Source organism: Arvicanthis niloticus, chromosome 15 (genome assembly GCF_011762505.2).
Source record: "Arvicanthis niloticus isolate mArvNil1 chromosome 15, mArvNil1.pat.X, whole genome shotgun sequence".
NCBI lineage: Eukaryota > Metazoa > Chordata > Mammalia > Rodentia > Muridae > Arvicanthis > Arvicanthis niloticus.
This window is the reverse complement of record NC_047672.1, coordinates 28,278,392-28,296,370: the sequence shown is the minus strand read 5'-3', so window position 1 is coordinate 28,296,370 and position 17,979 is coordinate 28,278,392. Positions and strand designations below refer to the sequence as shown.

General features: G+C 46.8%; 1 protein-coding gene across 2 annotated transcripts; it reads left to right on the top strand.

The window, feature by feature from the left end:
* Positions 1 to 14,961, top strand: Stra8 (stimulated by retinoic acid 8). Of its 2 annotated transcripts, none has more exons than XM_034519532.1 (8): positions 1 to 192; positions 4,572 to 4,647; positions 5,081 to 5,165; positions 7,146 to 7,172; positions 8,215 to 8,500; positions 9,468 to 9,541; positions 12,012 to 12,123; positions 14,887 to 14,961. In XM_034519532.1, the coding sequence occupies exons 1-8, from the start codon at positions 1 to 3 to the stop codon at positions 14,959 to 14,961; spliced, it is 927 nt and encodes a 308-aa protein (XP_034375423.1). The 2 variants fall into 2 exon arrangements, with proteins under 2 accessions (XP_034375423.1, XP_076769311.1); XM_076913196.1 differs by having other exon boundaries at positions 7,131 to 7,379.
* The last annotated feature ends 3,018 nt before the right edge of the window (positions 14,962 to 17,979 follow it).

Below are 17,979 nucleotides of genomic sequence, written 5' to 3'. Positions count from 1 at the left end.
ATGGCCACCCCTGGAGAAGGCAACCAGCCCAATGATGATGGGGCACCCCAGCCAGTGGCACAGCTGCAGCAGCTTGAGCCTCGGGTGGCCCGCAGACGTCTGTCCCAGGCCCGCCATCGAGCCACTCTGGTAGGGCTCTTCAACAACCTAAGGAAGACAGTTTACTCCCAATCTGATCTCACAGCCTCAAAGGTACAGGGACATGGGGATGGTAAAACATTTCTCCACATGGTGGCGCTGTAAAGTAAGGACTGGCCTAGAGTTACCAGCCCTGCTGCCCATAGGCAAACTGTCAAAGCCAGGCTTCTCTACCAGCAGCCAAGCAGCTTGACCTGAGAAGGGAAATTATGGGTTGGAGGGAGACCATGTAATTACTTGGTGGGCAACAGTCATCCCCCAACAGATGCCCGGGACCCTATATATCTATATATACACACACACACACACACACACACACACACGTGTGTGCATGAGCACAAGCACATACACACACACCATATGCACATGTACAATACTAGAAGAGAATACACCCTGGCACTCATGTGCAGGTTCAGTATACATGTATCTTGAGGCATTTATCTTTTCCTACTCTTTTTTATTTTTATTGACGCTGATGTGTGAGGCAGTTTCCACGTAGCCCATGCTGGCCTAGAACTTTCCAGAGAATAGACTATCCTCGAAATCCCACCCTCCTGTCTCTTTGCCTCCCCAGTGCTAGAATGATGTTAATCCGAACAAATGACAGTAAAAACCATTACCCCAAATTCTTTGGTCAAATTAAGCAAGCTTTATTTTTCTATCAATTAGGGCTATCTCCCCCAAAGTGAAGTTTGGAAATATAGCATCAGGCACAGGAAAGGGAGGGTAGGGTTTATATAGTCAAAATTTGGAAGGGGTGGGGTTCAAAGGTTGGGGAATTCCCAAAAGAATTTTGATTACATAGGAACTTGGCAGAACAGTTTAAAATTATTTGGCAGAACATCTTATCAGAGTATAATCAAGGTGTGAGTCCAACTCCATGGGGCGGAGAACATGTCAAATTTCAGAAACAGGTTAAAGCACAGTCAAGTTGAATTTTTGCAGGAAACAGAAAGGAACTTGTTCTGACCTCCTAACAAAATAGCTTCCTTCCTGAAGATGGAGTCAGGCTGGTCCATCAGATGACAGGTGTGCACCACCCAGCTCTTTTTCATCTTGGTTATCTTTTTTTAGCTGCTAATTAACAATATATTAATTAATTAGTGTCCAGAGACTGGAGAAAGGCCTGGTAGGTGGGGTGCTGGTAGAAGAAATGAAGTTTATAATGGTGAGAGCATTACAGGTGGCCACAGTGGAGAGTCCCCTGTACTTCCTCACATCTTAACAGAGGCTGGAGGGGGAGAGGAAGGTAGAGAGGAGGGGGAGGGGAGACACTTGCCTTCTGGAAGAAGGCAAGGCCCAAAAGTTCCCACTCCAAGCCTGACTCTTTCCACATCTCCCTGTCTGAACTCTTTACCTGGGAACCCACTCCCAGCTGGTTGGCTTCCTTCTAGGGATGGCACCTTCAACAAAGCAACAATCATACCTTCTCAAGTTTTCTGTTACTAGAATTCCCAGAGAATTTCCGGTTTGGGTTGGGGTAGGAAGACACCATAAAAGAGCTCCTGGGTAGGCCCAGGCCTCTGTGGAAATTTTAAAAGGTAGCTCCTGACCACTTGGTAGAGGGCTCCTACTGATACCTGTACTGTTTTCAGTGTAGGAATGTCCCCACGGACCCCCCACCTGCCCTTGGAAAAGGGAGTAGTGAAGGAAAGTCAAGTTTAGGATTGCAGGATGAAAGAGTGGGGTCTCTGCTGAGAAGCAGAGCTTTGCCCAGGCTATAGCCATGATCCACATCCACTGAATAAAGAGCTACTTGCTTCTGAGGAGGCATAAAACCCTAAAGTCCCTGTCAATGACTAATGGAGACGTGTGTACACACTAGAAGGACAGCCAAGCAGAAAACAGGCACCCATGGCCTTGCTGTGAGGAGTGCAGCTAAAAATTTGGTGGAAAACCATATGCACCCTCCTCCATGTATCCCCTCTTCCCCAAACTTTTGACTTCATGCTTTAGTAGGTAAGAACACGGCTCTGACCAGTCTGAGTGAATGGGAGGCAAGTTACTTCTGGCCTTCTTTCAGTTGCCACATCTGTGAAACAAGGGAATACTCAATGCCTTCCTCACAGGTCATGACTCAAAGGAAAAGTCCAGCATGGCCGTCTGACATCATCCTGTTGTTTCCCAGTATACTCTGCTGTTCATTGCCTGCATCTCTGTCCACATCCTTCTCATTTTACAGACCAGAAAAAAGCGAGGCTCTGAGAGGTTAAATCATTGCACTGAGTGGTCCAGCCACAAGTGCTGGGAACCCAGCTGTTGGCTGTTTTTTCTCTTTCTTGGTTATTGGAAGGACAGTCTGGGATTCTGCATGGAAAAAAAAAAAAGTTGCTCTATGAGGCGGATCAGTGGCAAGGTTTTCTTGGTTCTCCGCAGCTGCCATAATAAGACAGCAAACATGGGTAGGGTACCTAAAACAACAGCAGTTAATTGACAAGGTCAGGGTCTGGTCCCAGGGACAGCCTCAGAAGAGAACCTTTTATGCCTCTGCTAGCTTCTCACATCATCCAAACCGTGCCGTCCCTTGGCTTGCAGTGGCACCACTCCAGCCACCATCCATTTCTTCCTGCCTTCACATCATCTTCTTCCTGGGTCTCACTGTTCTGTGTCTGTCCACATTTCTCCTTCTCATAAAGACATCAATTATATTGAACTGGGGACCAACCCAAAGGCTCTATTTTAATATGGTTACCCTACCCCAAAATAAATAAGTAAATAAATAAATAAATAAATAAATAAATAAAGGGCAGGAGAAAAAGCCCAGCAGGCAAAGGTGCTGGTCATCAAGCCTGATGGCCTAAGTTTAATCCCCAGAAGCCACATGGTAGAATCAACCCCTGACAGTTGTCCTATGGCCTCTACAGGGTCACTGTGTTATACCCCCATCAAACAGTAAATGGTTAAAAAATAGAAATGAAATTACATGAAAAATATTCTAGGAAAAAAATGAACATTAATGTCATGGCTTCTGTGATGCAGTGGGAATATAAGGAGTCATGGGGGAAGGGTGTACCTTAGGTGGTAGAGTGCCTACCTAGCAGGCACGAAGCCCTGGGATCCACCTCCAGCTCTGTAAAACCTGGAATGGTGGTGCACACCTGTACTGTCAGCACTTTGGAAGAACCAGAGGCTCAGGGTCATCCCTGGATACACAATATGTTCGAGTTTACCCTGGGCTACATGAGAGAGAGACCTGGTCTCAAAGAAAGAGAGGAAGAGAGTGCAGGGAAAGAGCTGAGAGGTCCTGCTGAGTCAAGGCGGGGCACTGGCTCTGAACCCCAATGCCAGCATCACAGACTGATACACCTGCTAGCACAAAACACCCTGTCCTGGGAAATTCATAAGCCACAGAAATGCATTACTACTCACAGCTCTGGAGGCTAGACTGTCTTAAGTTCAAGGTACCAGCAGATTTAGTGTCTGGTGGGGGCTAGCATGTCTGTTTCATATAGAGTTGCAATCTAGCCATGTCCTCATGTGGAAGAGCGAACAAGCTTCCTTGGGCCTCTTTTCTTAGGGTATTAGTCCCACACATGCAGAGGCTCTCGTGACAATTGCCTCTCCAAAGACCCCACCTTTGAATATCTTCGAGTGAGGGTTAGGTTCACTGTGTGTAACACGAAGAACATAAACATTTAGAACAGAGTAACCAGAGCATCATCTTGCCGTCCTAAGAAAAGCCAAGGTTCCTAGCCCTTGCATTCTGAATCAAGGACAGTGAGGAATATAGGATAAAGGGTGGGAAGGAAGGGGAAAAAAATCTGAATTCAAATCCTTGGAACATTTGCTATTTTTAGATATGTTTAGATCACATAAAACATTTTAATTATTTTCTTCTTTTTTTTTTGTTTTAAACAGGGTCTCATGTATCCTAGGTTGACCTTGAACTCAATATGCAACTGACACTGAATTCTCGAGATCCTTCTGCCTTTACCTACTGAGTTCTGGGATTATAGACATATGCCATCATACCCAGCTACACAGAGTATATGAATTCAGCAAATAAATATTTTGAGAAAAAGATACTGAGTTGCACATGGTCACAACTTGAGCAGAAGTCTAGTGGGCCTTTATGCAAGGCTGAGGCTGACATTCAGTCTGCTGAGTCCCCTTGTCACAGGGTCCCACCTGCAAGCAGCCTACTCAGACGTCAGTGACCCTACAGCATCTGTGGTCGTTTTCTCAACACATCTTATTCCCAAACACTTTGGTATTTCAGTGAGCATCCATTTATAGAATGCCAACATGTCTCCACACCTTCTGTGCACTGGGACAAACTTCCTATCCATTCCACAGACAAGGCCAAGGATGGGACTTGCCGGGGGAAAGGGGGAGTATGACCTCAGAGAGACAAGGGGTTTCTTGGGCCCATAAAGAAAATCGGTTCAGCAGTGAAAGGCTATCTTTTCAATAATGTCTGTCTGTGTCCTCAGTGGCAGGTACTGAATAAGACGAAGGTTCATATTCAGGAAATGGAACAAAGCTTGGATAATTTGCTGAAGCTCAAAGGTAAGAGACTCCCCTCCCTAGAGAAGGCTGCCTCAGGTTTTCCATTGAAGGCAGAGATATGTGTTAAGAACCTACGATGTGTCAGGCACTGTGCTTGGGCCATAACTGGTCCCCATCCCAGGGAATTTGCACCCTGGCAGCATGGGCAAGGGTCCCCAGGCTGTGTGGGTTTAATGGGCTCCCTCATGGGACAAGGCCGAAGGCATCTGACCCCAGCTTTAGGGACCAGAGAGGAAGTAGACTAGTACTTGACCTGACTCTCCCCTAATGCCTTGGAGAAGTGGGGAATGGCTCTGTGAGTTCTAAAGCTGGGAGGGTCTAGGTTTTCTGTGCCTCCCCCGTCCTCCTGGGGTCCCTGAACTAGACAGACAAGAGAGACCCAAAGGTCTGGTGTTTTTTCTCTTTATGACTCTTGCCTTCATGTCCCTGATAGGATTCTTCAACCTGCAAGATGGGAATCCCAACACCTTACAGGAGGTCAAGGAAGAATATGCCAGAATGTACTCTGACAACGACAGGTGAGACCTGGCAGGTATTGGAGCTGGGAGCCTTCAATGCTACGTGACAGCAGCCTCCAGTGAGCAAGGCCTTCAGGATTGCTCTCACCCACTTACAGCTGTCTCGTTCCTTACAGCTTTATCCTTCCTTCATCCTCATAATATGGCTTGGATAGTCTTCCCGAATGATTCATGCTTATTACAGAATTCAGAAAAGCATGAAATTGTGTATCATCTCACCCCTCTGAAAATTCATGTTAACTCTGATGGATATACACCCATCTGATAATTTTTCATTTTCACACTACTTAAGAGAAAGGAGATCCTGGAATTTACCCATATATCATGGCATGTGTGTGTGTTATGCATGTATACATATGTGTGTGTGTGTGTGTGTGTGTGTGTGTGTGTGTGTGTGTGTGTATAGGTGTAACAGATGTGGAAGGCTCTGCTGACATCATAGTCAAAACTTGAACAGAGAAACTGCTGTGGGAAATGCCCTTCTACGTTTGCTCCACGGTTAGCCACTTTCCTCACCACTGTGACCCAGACACCTGAGATGACCACACGAAGAGGAAGCACTGGTTTTGCTCATAGTCAGAGAGTTGGGTTCATGTCGCTTTGGCCCATGAGCTGGAACAGAGATATCATGGCAGCAGAAATGTGGACGAGGCGGGCCATTCAGCTCACAGAAGACAGGGAGCAAAGAGAAGGATAAGAAGGGGTCAGGGACAAGATACTCCCAAAGCCCCACCCCAGTGACCTACTTCCTCTAGCTAGGACTTATAATCTTATGTGTCCAGGATCTCCCAAAATAGTATCACCAACAGACCCAAAGCCCTCACGCACGAGACCTTTGGGAGAACGAGAAGGGGAAGTTCACATGTGAGCCGTAAGTGAAGTCAAGTCACTGCCTGTGCTTTGCATGCACCGTGTGTAGGTTCTCTGTTCTGCACTGCTGTCAAAAGATGGCACATTGCCCCCTTCTCATGCACAGAACCTGCAGGCTCCAGACTACACTTTGTACTTGAGGGACAACCATCAGGCCCTTGCTGTCCCCATTGCTCCATGGCGTGGTCATCTCCGATGGCATGATATAGGTCCAGGTGCAAGCCATGTCTCCCCCACCCCAGAGAGGGCTACAGTCGATTTGCTGTTATAGCCTACCAAACTCTATGATGTTATGGTGTTGTCCAGGGCTTTTTTGGTGTGGACACTTAGAACTTTCATTTTCTTCTCTGTACATTTTTCCTCCGGTTTCCAGAATTTTATTTTATTTCTTAAATTAAATACTTTAAATTATTTATTTTTATTTTATATGGATGGGTGTTTTGCCTGCATGTGCCTGTAGTGTACTTGGAGACTGGATGCTGGATCTCCAGGACTGGAGTTTATAGATGGATATGAACAGCTGTGTAGGTACTGAGAATTGAACTGAGGTCCTCTTAGAAGAGCAGCCAGTGCTCTTACACACAGACCCGTCTCTCCAGCCCTGTTTTCCAAACTTCTAAACAACAAATAAGTATTACAAATATGTATTATGTATGTGTGAAATAATTATTAAATATATAAAATATATACATTAATATTTAATATTAATTAAATTTAAAATATATTAAATAGTAACTATATTATAGCCTAGTGGAAAATTGTGTTAAAAATCAAGTTACATTATGTGAAGATGTTAAAAAAAAAATGTGTCAAGGAGAAACTGCCTCCAGTCTCCCTCCACACAGACTTTATCACTTCCTTGTTCACAGAGGAATCAAAGGAGATAAACACATGCCTTTTCTTCTATAGCCTGTGGATATGGCAAACTGACTGACTTTCAAATCATGTACCAGCCATCTTGTATTTGTAAGGGCTACTTGGTTATTATCTGTACATTTGGATTATTTAGCTAGTGAAATTGTATTATGAATTTTAGTGTGTGCACTCGCTGGTGAGATTTGCCAAGCACTCTTTTGATTCTGTATTCTCCCCCAGTGTATTCCTAAACAGTTTTCCTCAGAACAGCCCCCCTGCATGGTTCCCTGCTGAGGCTGTTGGGCTGGATGCTGAAGAAGAAGAGGAAGGAGAAGGAGAAGAAATAGAAGTGGAAGCAGAAGAAGAAAATGGTAAAGAGAGAGAGGAAGAAGAGTACCAGGAAGAGGAGGAAGAAGAGGAAGAGAAGAAAACAGTGGATCTCTCCCTTTCCTCCCCCACTCTTTTGCCAGACCTCATGGAATTTGAACGGTATGAACAACCGGGTGGGGTGCTTTATGCATGCAGGGGGATTCTATGGGCAAGGGGACCCACACTCCAGCTGTCCTGAGTGGCAGCCTCCAAGCATGCATGATTCAAACCAGGTTCCAAATCACCAAACTACAGGATTTCCATGTGGGAACTCCACTGGAGACCAACTAAGAGACTGGGCAAACAACGTTAAAGTTACATTTGTATAGCAAATACAGTTATTATTTAGAATGGGTGATTGTTTGGGGGTCCCCGGGGAAAGAGTGCTGCTGACAGTAATTTTTAGTACTCACCCCTCCTTCTACCATACTACACACACACACACACACACACACACACACACACACACACACCTCACAAATCTACTTTGGAGGTTGAGAGCCAGGCCATGTCTGCTCTTATATAAAGATGGTACCTGGCTTGCTCAAACTTCTAACGCCTCCTCCACAGACTTAAGACCCTCCAGCAGCCATGTTGGCTTCCAGAGGCATGGACTAGGGACAAGGAGGTTCACTCCGTACGTGGCTAAGTCTTTCAAGCCCGAAATTAAAGCAGGCCTGCTACTTTATAGTCTCAGAATATGCCCGTAGCCGGGAGAGCTAAAGCAGCCATGCCTTGTACAAGGCAGGGAGCTTTGGGAGCAAAAGAAATGAGAGAGGCATAAATCCACGTCCTCCGTGGCCCTCAAGACGACTGCTGCATTTGTGGGGCCAGGGGAAGGCAGAGACAAAACTATGTTGTTGATAAACCAAGGAATGGTGGTCGTGACAGTGAGCTGTGGCCTGGCCATAGGGATCTGGCTACATGTCTGAGGGACAAACCATGTCTGTCGCAGGTACCTCAACTTTTACAAGCAGACGATGGACCTCCTAACCATGAACAGCATCATCTCTGCACAGGAAGTGACACTCCCTATTGTCTCGGCGGCCATCTCCCACCTGTGGCAAACTCTCTCTGAGGAGAAAAAGGCCAAGCTCCTGCAGGTGTGGGAGCAACAGCACAGCACCTTCTCAGACCTCACCGAGGCCTGTCTAGAGCTGGCCGGTGCGGAGGGCAGCATGAAGGACAGCGGGGTGGACAGCCAAGGAGCCAGCTGCTCACTAGAATCCACCCCAGAAGAGGTGAGCAGACCCCATGGGATGGCCCTTTGCCTGGACTTTCTCAATGCCCTTCAGCAGGTGATTCCTGGCTTTGTATATGTGAGGAGAATGAGTGGCCTGGCATTGCCATGTCTTCACATTAAAAAGGAGGGGAGAAGGAAGGAGGGAGAATTTTTAATACCCTTTAAAAAGATTTTACTATTTTATTCTTAACTATAAAATTGTGTGTGTGTGTGTGTGTGTGTGTGTGTGTGCGCGCACACACATGAGTGCAGGTGCATTCAGAGGACAAAGAACACCAGATCCCCTAGAACTGGATTAAAGGCAGTTATGAACTGCCTAATGTAGGTTCAAGGAACTGAACTTGAGTCTTTTCCAATAACCCTATGTGCTCTCAACTGCTGTACCATCTCTCCAACCCCTGAAGCCCAAGTCAAAGATATTAGAGAGTTTTGGAATGGACAGACATTTGACTGTGGTTGTTGTGACTTGTTTTATAAAAGAGAATTTGAAAGAAGTTCTTTGCTGACCCTGCCAGTGAATGAACAGGCATCGGAAGCCGGTCCTCCTCAGCCTCACTCTGACTCAGCTCCTAGGGATGAGATGGGGTTGTGGGTTGTAGACTTGGATATATCTCCACCTGGAAAGGTTTGGATTGCCCTTTCCTGGATGTAGACTGAGGGTCGGGGGGGGGTGGGTAGCAGTCCCCAGCTCCTTCTCTTCCTTGCAGTAACTCCCTGGGACGATCACTGAGCAGAGACCCTGAGTTAGATGCTAGATTTGACATGTGTGCCCTTTGGATGTACAGGATGCCAAGAGAGAGCCTGCCTGCAGTAACTCCCTGGGACGATCACTGAGCAGAGACCCTGAGTTAGATGCTAGATTTGACAGGCCAAGAGAGAGCCTGCCTGCTGCTCTTGTCCCAGTAACCCTGACATGCAGCAGACTGCACTGTTAGCTCTGACACAGGTGATATCCTCTCTTTCAGATCCTTTTTGAAGATGCTTTTGATGTGGCAAGTTTCCTGGACAAGAGTGAGGCCCAACGTATGTCTAACATCAGGTAAGGATGGTGGTATAGGAAAGTGCGTACATACGATTCATGGCTGTGAGATTACATCTGGGTGTGGTGTACATATGTGAAGTTGTATGTGTGCATATAGGTGTGAGATTCTGTTATGGTGGATGAGACTGTGTGTGTGTGTGAGTGGGTGTGCATGAGTGCCTCATTCCTGGGGTGTTTGCAGCTACTCTTCTACATCCCACAGATAGACATATAACCCCAGAGGAGAAAATTCATCCTCCCTGGCCCAGGGCTGGCACATCCCCAGTTATATGCTCAGGGTTCTAAGAACATGTCTCTTACTTGTCGAGTTTCCCCAGTGTGCCTTGGTCCTCTCATGCCTGCTCTGGGCAGTCACAGACATACTACTGATCCATCCTGCACAACACAGCTTAGAAACAACAGATACTTACTGCTCAAGGTTCTAGAGATTGGACAATCAAGGTCAAGGCAGAGACAAAGCCTGAGAAAGGCCAGTTCCCTGTAGATATCACCATCTCTGTAACCACATCTCTGTAGGGCATCTTTTATAACAGTCCTGATACCTTTGTCTCAGTTAGGGTTGTACTGCTGTGAACAGACACCATGACCAAGTCAACTCTTAAAGGAAAACATTTAATTGGGGCTGGCTTACAGGTTCAGAGGTTCAGTCTATTATCATCAAGGCAGGAGCATGGCAGCATCCAGGCAGGCATGGTGCAGGCAGAGCTGAGAGTTCTACATCTTCATCTGAAGGCTGCTAGCAGAATACTGACTTCCATGCAGCTAGGATGAGGGTCTTATGGCCCACACCCACAGTGACACACCTACTCCAACAAGGCCACACCTCCTAATAGTGTCACTCCCTGGGCCAAACATATACGAACCATCACACCATTCTATCATTCTGGGGGTTAGCTACATCTTCCATCGTTTAAACTCATACAAATATAAGTTTTGCGGGGGAAACACTGGGCTCTGGTCTATAAGGCAGGCAATAGCATCCAGTCTGGTGGGCACACAGAACCAACATAGGAATAAGCTTCGAGTCGAAGGGGTCCCTAAGCTGTACAAAGTGAGGCACTGACAGTAGCAGAAGAGGAAAGGATGGACGGCTGCACCACAGCGAGAAGATGTGGAACGGGATCTGGAAAGACTTTTTAGAAAGATTCATTCACTTATTTTATGTATGAGTGCTCTATCTGCATGTACACTTGTATGCCAGAAGAGGGCATCAGATCACATTATAGATAGTTAGGAGCCACTATGTGGGGAATTGAACTCAGGACCTCTAGAAGATTAGACAGTGCTTTTAAGCTCTGAGTCACCTCTCCAACCCCAGGACCTGAAAAGATTTAAAGCAAGAAGCATCAAGGGGGACTTTCCCCGAGTGAGACAGTCTAGAAGGGAAGCTCCGCGGCTGCTATTTGAGAAGCTATGGTCTTGGCTGACAATATGCCTGACATGTAAGGTTTTTTGCCACGGGACTGAAGGACATCCAAGTTTTTATGATCAGAGTGAAAAGTCCTCCCAGGGGCAGCCTGGGCTACAAGGAGTCCTGAAATCCATGACCTGGGTGGCTTCAAGCATAACTTCAAGCTGCCTGAACCTTAGTTCCTCCACCCCACCTCCCAGACGCAGCTCTCACCAGGCTTGGAGATTGCCAGGAAGCAATGCATCCTGAGCTCTTCCCACCTATGTGTGGAGGGTCATAGTGCAGCAATGGCCAGAACCCCACATTCCGACTTCGACCCTGGGTTTAGCTTGTAAGAACAATGTTGTCGAGAAATTGTCAGAGTACATTTGTGAAACGGTGTTAGGAACTCCACGTTCTGCTGAAAAGACAAAAAACCAACCCATTAAAATGTCTTTTCCTAACTTCTGTAGAAAAGGATGCCTGGGCTAACTGCTAACAGGAAGTCCCACCCATTCTAGTCGGGGGGCGTGGCCATGAGTCTGGGGCGTGGCCATGAAGAAGTGAGGGCGGGTCTGCCTTACTGATACTCAGCCTCTGTACTGCGAGGCACTAGCTGCACAGAGATAGATGCTCCTAAAGCTAGAGAGGAAGATGCCCACCCACAAGATAGAACTACTATTGGCGCTAAGCTGAGTACCATGGGAAGAGCAGTGAGTGGGGACTACTCCCTGGCTGAACTCACACTGTGTATGAACACCCTGAGCTGCCTCAGATGGCCCCAAACCATGGGCCCTGCTGCAGAAGACCGACAGTAAGGGGAGCTTCCCTCTCTTCACTCAGGAGGTCACTGCTTAGAATACTACCTCAGGACAGAAGAGACAGGCTTGCCATAGTCACTTTGCAGGCCTTCCAGATATGGCATTTCAGTGAGGTGGTACACACTTCCCAGGGGCTACTTGACAATTCTACTGGGTGCTGAAAGTTTGCACAGTGAGCCCGTGTTTAGGGGATGGGTGATAGCAAGCCCAGGTGAAAGGTTAGATTCTAAACAGTTTCTATTTCTTCTACTGCCAGCGCTGTGTTTGCCAGCTGCAACTCAGATAATCCAGAGGAGAAATTTCAGCTCTACATACAGATCATTGAGTTTTTCAAAGGTCTTGACTGTGTTAACACTCCATTAACCCAGGTAAGATAGAGTGGGGACAGAAAACCCTCTACCAACACCTTTAGTGGGGAGGGCACTCTGGCCCACCCTGACTCCATTCATCTCAGAGGGCTTCAGGCTCTTTGGTTTGCTTCATGGTCATTCAGCTTCAGGCTAGTGCCTTCTGTACAATGGAGGATACCAGAGAAACTGAAGAAAGAGGCAGGGGAATTTCCTCCAGGACAGATCTTCATAGGAGCCCTTTGTAGCAAGGCCAGATCCCAAGGGCTGGCTCCTAGCGGGCACTCATAAACACTGTGTGAGCTATTTGGTCTTCAGTGAATCTTCAGTGGTATTTCTGGTCAGCTTTTGAGGGCTAACTTCTCTCTAAAAGCTCACACTGTAGCTGGTGGTGACGTAAGTCACAGGATCCTGGTTAGGAGGCCATTCCTGAACTCTCATGGGGGTGAGGGATACTGAGACCACACCATCAGGGGACAGGCTCTTTCAGATGCACCGCCACGGTTTTTCCTCAGTTAACCTAGCAAGATGCAGCTGTTTGTTTAAAATAGTAATATAACAATGGCAAACATTTTCAGCAAGGGCGCCATTTACGTGGGCAGAGGTGTCCTTTGACCTCTTTCTCACTGGTTCCTCATTTCTCCCTTCTGACACCACTTTCAATTCCTCTCCGGGACAGTGTCTGTCTCTGCACAGTCACTTTCCACCAATCCCTGGGTGCCCATCCTATAGCACCTGCCCGATTCTTTCTGTTGGATGCGATTAAATCAGTACACCTTGCCAGGACTTTAAGAACAGATTCAACCTACATGACAGGAGCAAAGGACAGAGGGTAAGAACCCACATTAGGCATAGTGCTTGAACTTTACCCCTCCTGAGCATCACCTTGGGGTCTCATCCATCCAGGACTTGCATAAGTGATAGAACAGGCAGCCTTGTGATCAACAGGCTGGTGTGAAGAGGGAGCTTTCTTGTCTTCTGTATGGCACCCCCCAGCTCTCTGATACCCCTGTCACATTCATGGAGGGCTTGGATGAAGCTCTGTGGGTATTCACTGCATTCTCTAACCAGTGACTTAAAACAGATGCTCGCAGCACAGGGTCCCCAGTGGGGTTCCCAAAGGAGGAGTTAGAGAAAGAATCGAAGGAGCTGAAGGGGTTTACAACCCCATAGGAAGAACAATAATATCAACCAACCAGATCCCCCAGAGCTTCCAGGGACTAAACCACCAACCAAAGAGAACACATGGAGGGACCCATGGCTCCAGCCGCATATGTAGCAGAGGATGGCCTTGTTGGGCATCAATGGGAGGAGAGGCCCTTGGTCCTGTGAAGGCTTGATGCCCCAGTGTAGGGGAATGCCAGGGTGGGGAGGTGGGAGTGGGTGGGTGGGTGGGAGGGGGAAAACCCTCATAGAAGCAGGGGAGGGGGGATGGGATAAGGAGTCTGGGGGGGGGGAACGGGGAAAGGGGATAACATTTGAAATGTAAATAAAGAAAAATATACAATTAAAAAAATAAGACAAGAGAAAAAACAACAAGAAAAAACAACCCAAAAACCAGTAGCAATCCATGCAGTAGTTCTGGAGGCCAGAAGTCTGAAATGAAGGGTCAGCAGGGCTGGGCTGCTGCCTTCTGTGCTTGGCTCTAACTTCTGATGGTTTTGACGATGCCCAGCTTCTTCTCCAGAGCAAGGGTTGGGGTTTGGAAGGTTGCAAACCTCACATCTGGGTATCACCCATGGGAGGTCCTGCTGTCTCTCATTAGATGGTTGATCGGTATAAGGATCCATGAAGATCAACCCAGATCTGCCAGGCTACCAAATAGCAGAAGTAATTTTCTGCTTGGCAGAGGGGAAGAAGAGAAATCAAAAACTCTGGAATTACATTTAGGGAAGAGACAATGGAGAATCCTGAGAAGTTGCCTGGCATCTTTGAAAAGAATGAGAAGCCTTTACTAAATACATTGCTTCTTTTTTTTTTTTTTAAGGTGGTTTTTTTCATAATAAGTAACGCATCTACATGGTATGAAATTTAAAACTTCCCAAAGGATATTAAATAAAATCTCAGTCTCCCTCTTGTTATCGTGCTCGCTGACTATCCCTCAGTCTTTCCCAGAGACAATAACCAGAGCCAGTTTCTTGCCCATCTATTCAAAGGCAGTCTCTGGATATTTATGTGTTCTTTACAGACAAATGGCGGCCTCCTATGTGCAGTGCCTTGCCCATAATTCATCTAATATCTGTGCCACAAATAAAGGACCATCACATTCTTTTTTTTAAGCCAGGCATGTGATTCGTAGGTGCATCATGGTATGGGTGACAATATTCTGTAGGGTATTTAGATAAAGCTTTAAGATTTTCCCTATCGCCGGGCGGTGGTGGCGCACGCCTTTAATCCCAGCACTTGGGAGGCAGAGGCAGGCAGATTTCTGAGTTCAAGACCAGCCTGGTCTACAGAGTGAGTTCCAGGACAGCCAGGGGCCAGGGCTACACAGAGAAACCCTGTCTCGAAAAACCAAAAAAAAACAACAAAAAAAAAGATTTTCCCTATCTTACGGGTACATGGGAATACCAAGCATGGGGCAGAAGCCAATTTTTTGCTGCCCTTCCTGGAAGTCATAGAATGTTGTATTGGACTAAATGGAAATAACCATGACTGGTTATTTCCTGGCCTGAAGATGCAGGCAAAGCTGGGGTGTTAAGCACACCTGGGATGCTGGGACCGGCTTAACTGCCTGGAAACCTGCTGGTCCTAACTTTCCGCCTCTTGTCTACTGATCTACAGGAACCAGATCCTCCAGTCGATGATGATATGATGCTGCTGAAATGCCTGGAGACCTTTGATGATGAAGATCTGTAATGCAGAGGGGCTGGGAAGGAAAAGATTAAATGGGGGAGGGGCGGGTTCAAGTTTGAATACCAGTAGCTAGGGTTATACCGCCTTGTCTTTTAAGACTCATGGAGAAAGGCTGTTTCCAAAAAGCCTTTTTGATATACTTAGTTTCTGTTACTATAAAGTTTTAAGAGCAACGATTTCTGGTGTCCTTACAATGATTTTTCTGGGCTTGTTGAATATAAAAGACTAGTCTGCTGCAGGACACACATCCACTATGTCTCTGCTCAGGGGACCACCTATAGCCAAGGCGTAGGCTATGAGCTTTTCAAGAAGACAATAGTCAGAATCTGCCCTGTGGGTGGTGTAATATCAAGTCCTTTCAGTGTGTCCTGGACTCAGGACGCCGCCGCTGTGGTGGCTTCTCCAGAGATCAGAAGCCCAGATGCTCATCTTATATGGTCTGGGAGCCCAGAAACAATGCTCAGCTCACTCCTATAGAACAGGGCCACAGAACAGAATCCAGTACACCCGCTGCTTCTGCTTCAGAGGGCTGACTGGGTACTGTAAAGACAGCCAACATTGTAAGCACTTCTGGGTGAGTTTCCTGAGTTTCCTGGGCAGAGCGTGTGGATATCCCTGGGCTTCCACACTAGATGTGAGAGAGAATTTTGTATCAATTTGACTAGGTTATGGTACCCTATATTTGGTCATGCATCATTCTAGATGTTTCTGTGAATGTGTTTTTGTATGATGTCAGAGCCATGGTGGGGGTAGGGCAGTACAATGACATTTGTATTGCCATTTAAGTCAGTAAACTTTGAGTATAGCAGATCATGCTCCATAAGGCATTCAGTTAAAGGCTTTGATAACAAAAAGGCTGGGTTCCTCAAAGGAAGGAAGATCTCCACGGCCCGGTCTTTCTCAGCAGGCAGCCCCAACAAGGATTCCCACTGTCCCTACCTACTATCCAGCGAAACCACAGCCAAGGGAACGGGCTTGGCGGAATCAGTGGGGAAAGAAGACCCTGTTGAGCTTGACTCTAGTCTGGCACGGTGAAGAGACATGAGAGGTGTAGGATAAGTGGGAGGCCCCCGGCGCCCCGTTTCCGTTTCCCCGCGAGGGGTCGGGGCGGGGGTCCGCTGATCGCGTGAACCGACTGGTTAAAGTAAACCTCTCTCCACCTGTCTGTATACAGACATCTACATCCAGTCAGTTCTGACTCTCTGGTGTGCTTGACTAATAGACTGGAGTTCATTTGAAGTCAAAGCATTCATACGGGAGCTGAGGTGCTTCTGGCGGTGTCCAACCACATTGCATCACGTGACATCGCTGTCATTTTGCTTCTGTGCACACTAGGTGTACATTGCACACCTGCCATCACATCAGGCAGCATCAACAAGCACTGACAAAAATTCCTCTGTTCAGGGTTAGACCGTTAAGTGACGAATTGCATGGTTTATACTGTGCATACAACATGTTCTGCTTACAGAACTATAATTGTTTAATGATAGAAACAAAGTACTTTTAATATTTTCCTGTTGCCATTCCTCAACCTATAAGGTACAGATTAGTATGTCTTTGGATTATGTGGAATTAGAATATTAGAATTTAAAATTTGGTGTTTGCCAGGCGTGGTAGCACACTCCTTCAATCCCAGCGTTTGGGAAGCAGAGGAAGGTGGATCTGTGATTTCAAGGCCAGCCTGGTCTACAGAGAGTTCTGGAACAGCCAAAGCCACAAACTAGAAAGACCCATCTCAAACAGACAAAAATGAAAATTGCTACTTGAGTTGAGTTTCATAAAAAAGTCTCCTCCCTCTCTCTCCCTCTCCCCCTCCCCTCTCGCCCTCTCTCTCCCTCTCTCCCTTTCCTTCCCTCTCTCCCTCTCTCCCTCTCTCCCTCTCTCCCTCTCCCTCTCCCTTTCCCTCCTCCTCTCTCCCTTTGGCTGGCAAACATCCGCCCTATTCTCTATTCTGACCAGCCACTGGGTGATCAGCATTTGTTGACAAGGCAGAGAATAAATGGTAAGAATTACACAAACTTGAGGCCAGAGATCTTGGTATATGCATTACAATGCTATAATAGGTCAGAGAAATGAGCATTTGAATAACATGGGGGTAAACTTTACACCGTGTACAAAAACACTATTTCTACAGCCCTTCACGGGCTTGAGAAGTTTCCTGGGCTCCCTCTGAACAACTAAGCCTGGTTCCTAGGTTTGCAACATAATTATTAAGCATGGAACAGGGGGCAGACCTTGTTGCTTCAAGCCCACCAGGTCACACACTTACAATAAATAGACTTTTAAAATGATAATACAAGTAACAGAGATATATATGTACTCGCATAAAATATTAAAAGAAGGTTTAGTGATACAAGATGGAGCCTTGCTGCAGGGACATCCTTGAGTAGGAATCAGCTCTGGACGTGGAGGAGGGAGCCAGCTTAGAAGAACGCTGGGTTCTTCCAGAGGAGTCACCTGAGGGTACAAGTTCAGAAAGAGGGAAGTGAAGAGATGAGGATATTTGCACAAGCCCTCGGTTTGTTGCTTCCCTGGGGGATTACTCAGTGAAGCAGGAGGCTGAGAATCTGGGCAGTGCAGGGGATGGAAGGGAGGGAGAGAGGCAGGGTGGAAGAAGGCTATAGATTTGAGTCAGCTTGGGAAGCAAGTTAGACCCCACATCAATTTCATGGTTGTGAACCTAAGACCGTGGGTCCTAGACCAAGGACACTCGGCTGTATCCTCTCCAGTGACCGTGTAAGCAGCAGAGAGTCATGGAAAATGAGCAGTGAGGAAGTTTAGCCAAGGGACTGTAATGAAGAAGACCAACCAAAACCATTAAGAATTTGAGAGGGAGGTGACTAGGTGAATTAAACTAGTCTCAGAAAGACGTTTCCTCTTATGTATTGTTATTAGATTTTTCTATAGATATATAAAATTACTTGCACACACACACACCATGAAAGTTGAAACAAAACTGTCTAGGAGAACAAAGAGGAGAGAGGGGGAGGGGAGGGAGAAGCTTTGAGGGAGAATGTCCTC

Bases quoted from the DNA above. Each gene is read 5' to 3' on its own strand.
- Stra8 (XM_076913196.1), top strand. From the start codon at position 1: ATGGCCACCCCTGGAGAAGGCAACCAGCCCAATGATGATGGGGCACCC. The intron at 8,501-9,467 runs GTGAGCAGACCC...CCTCTCTTTCAG, and splicing joins TAGAATCCACCCCAGAAGAG to ATCCTTTTTGAAGATGCTTT. The intron at 9,542-12,011 runs GTAAGGATGGTG...TTCTACTGCCAG, and splicing joins CAACGTATGTCTAACATCAG to CGCTGTGTTTGCCAGCTGCA.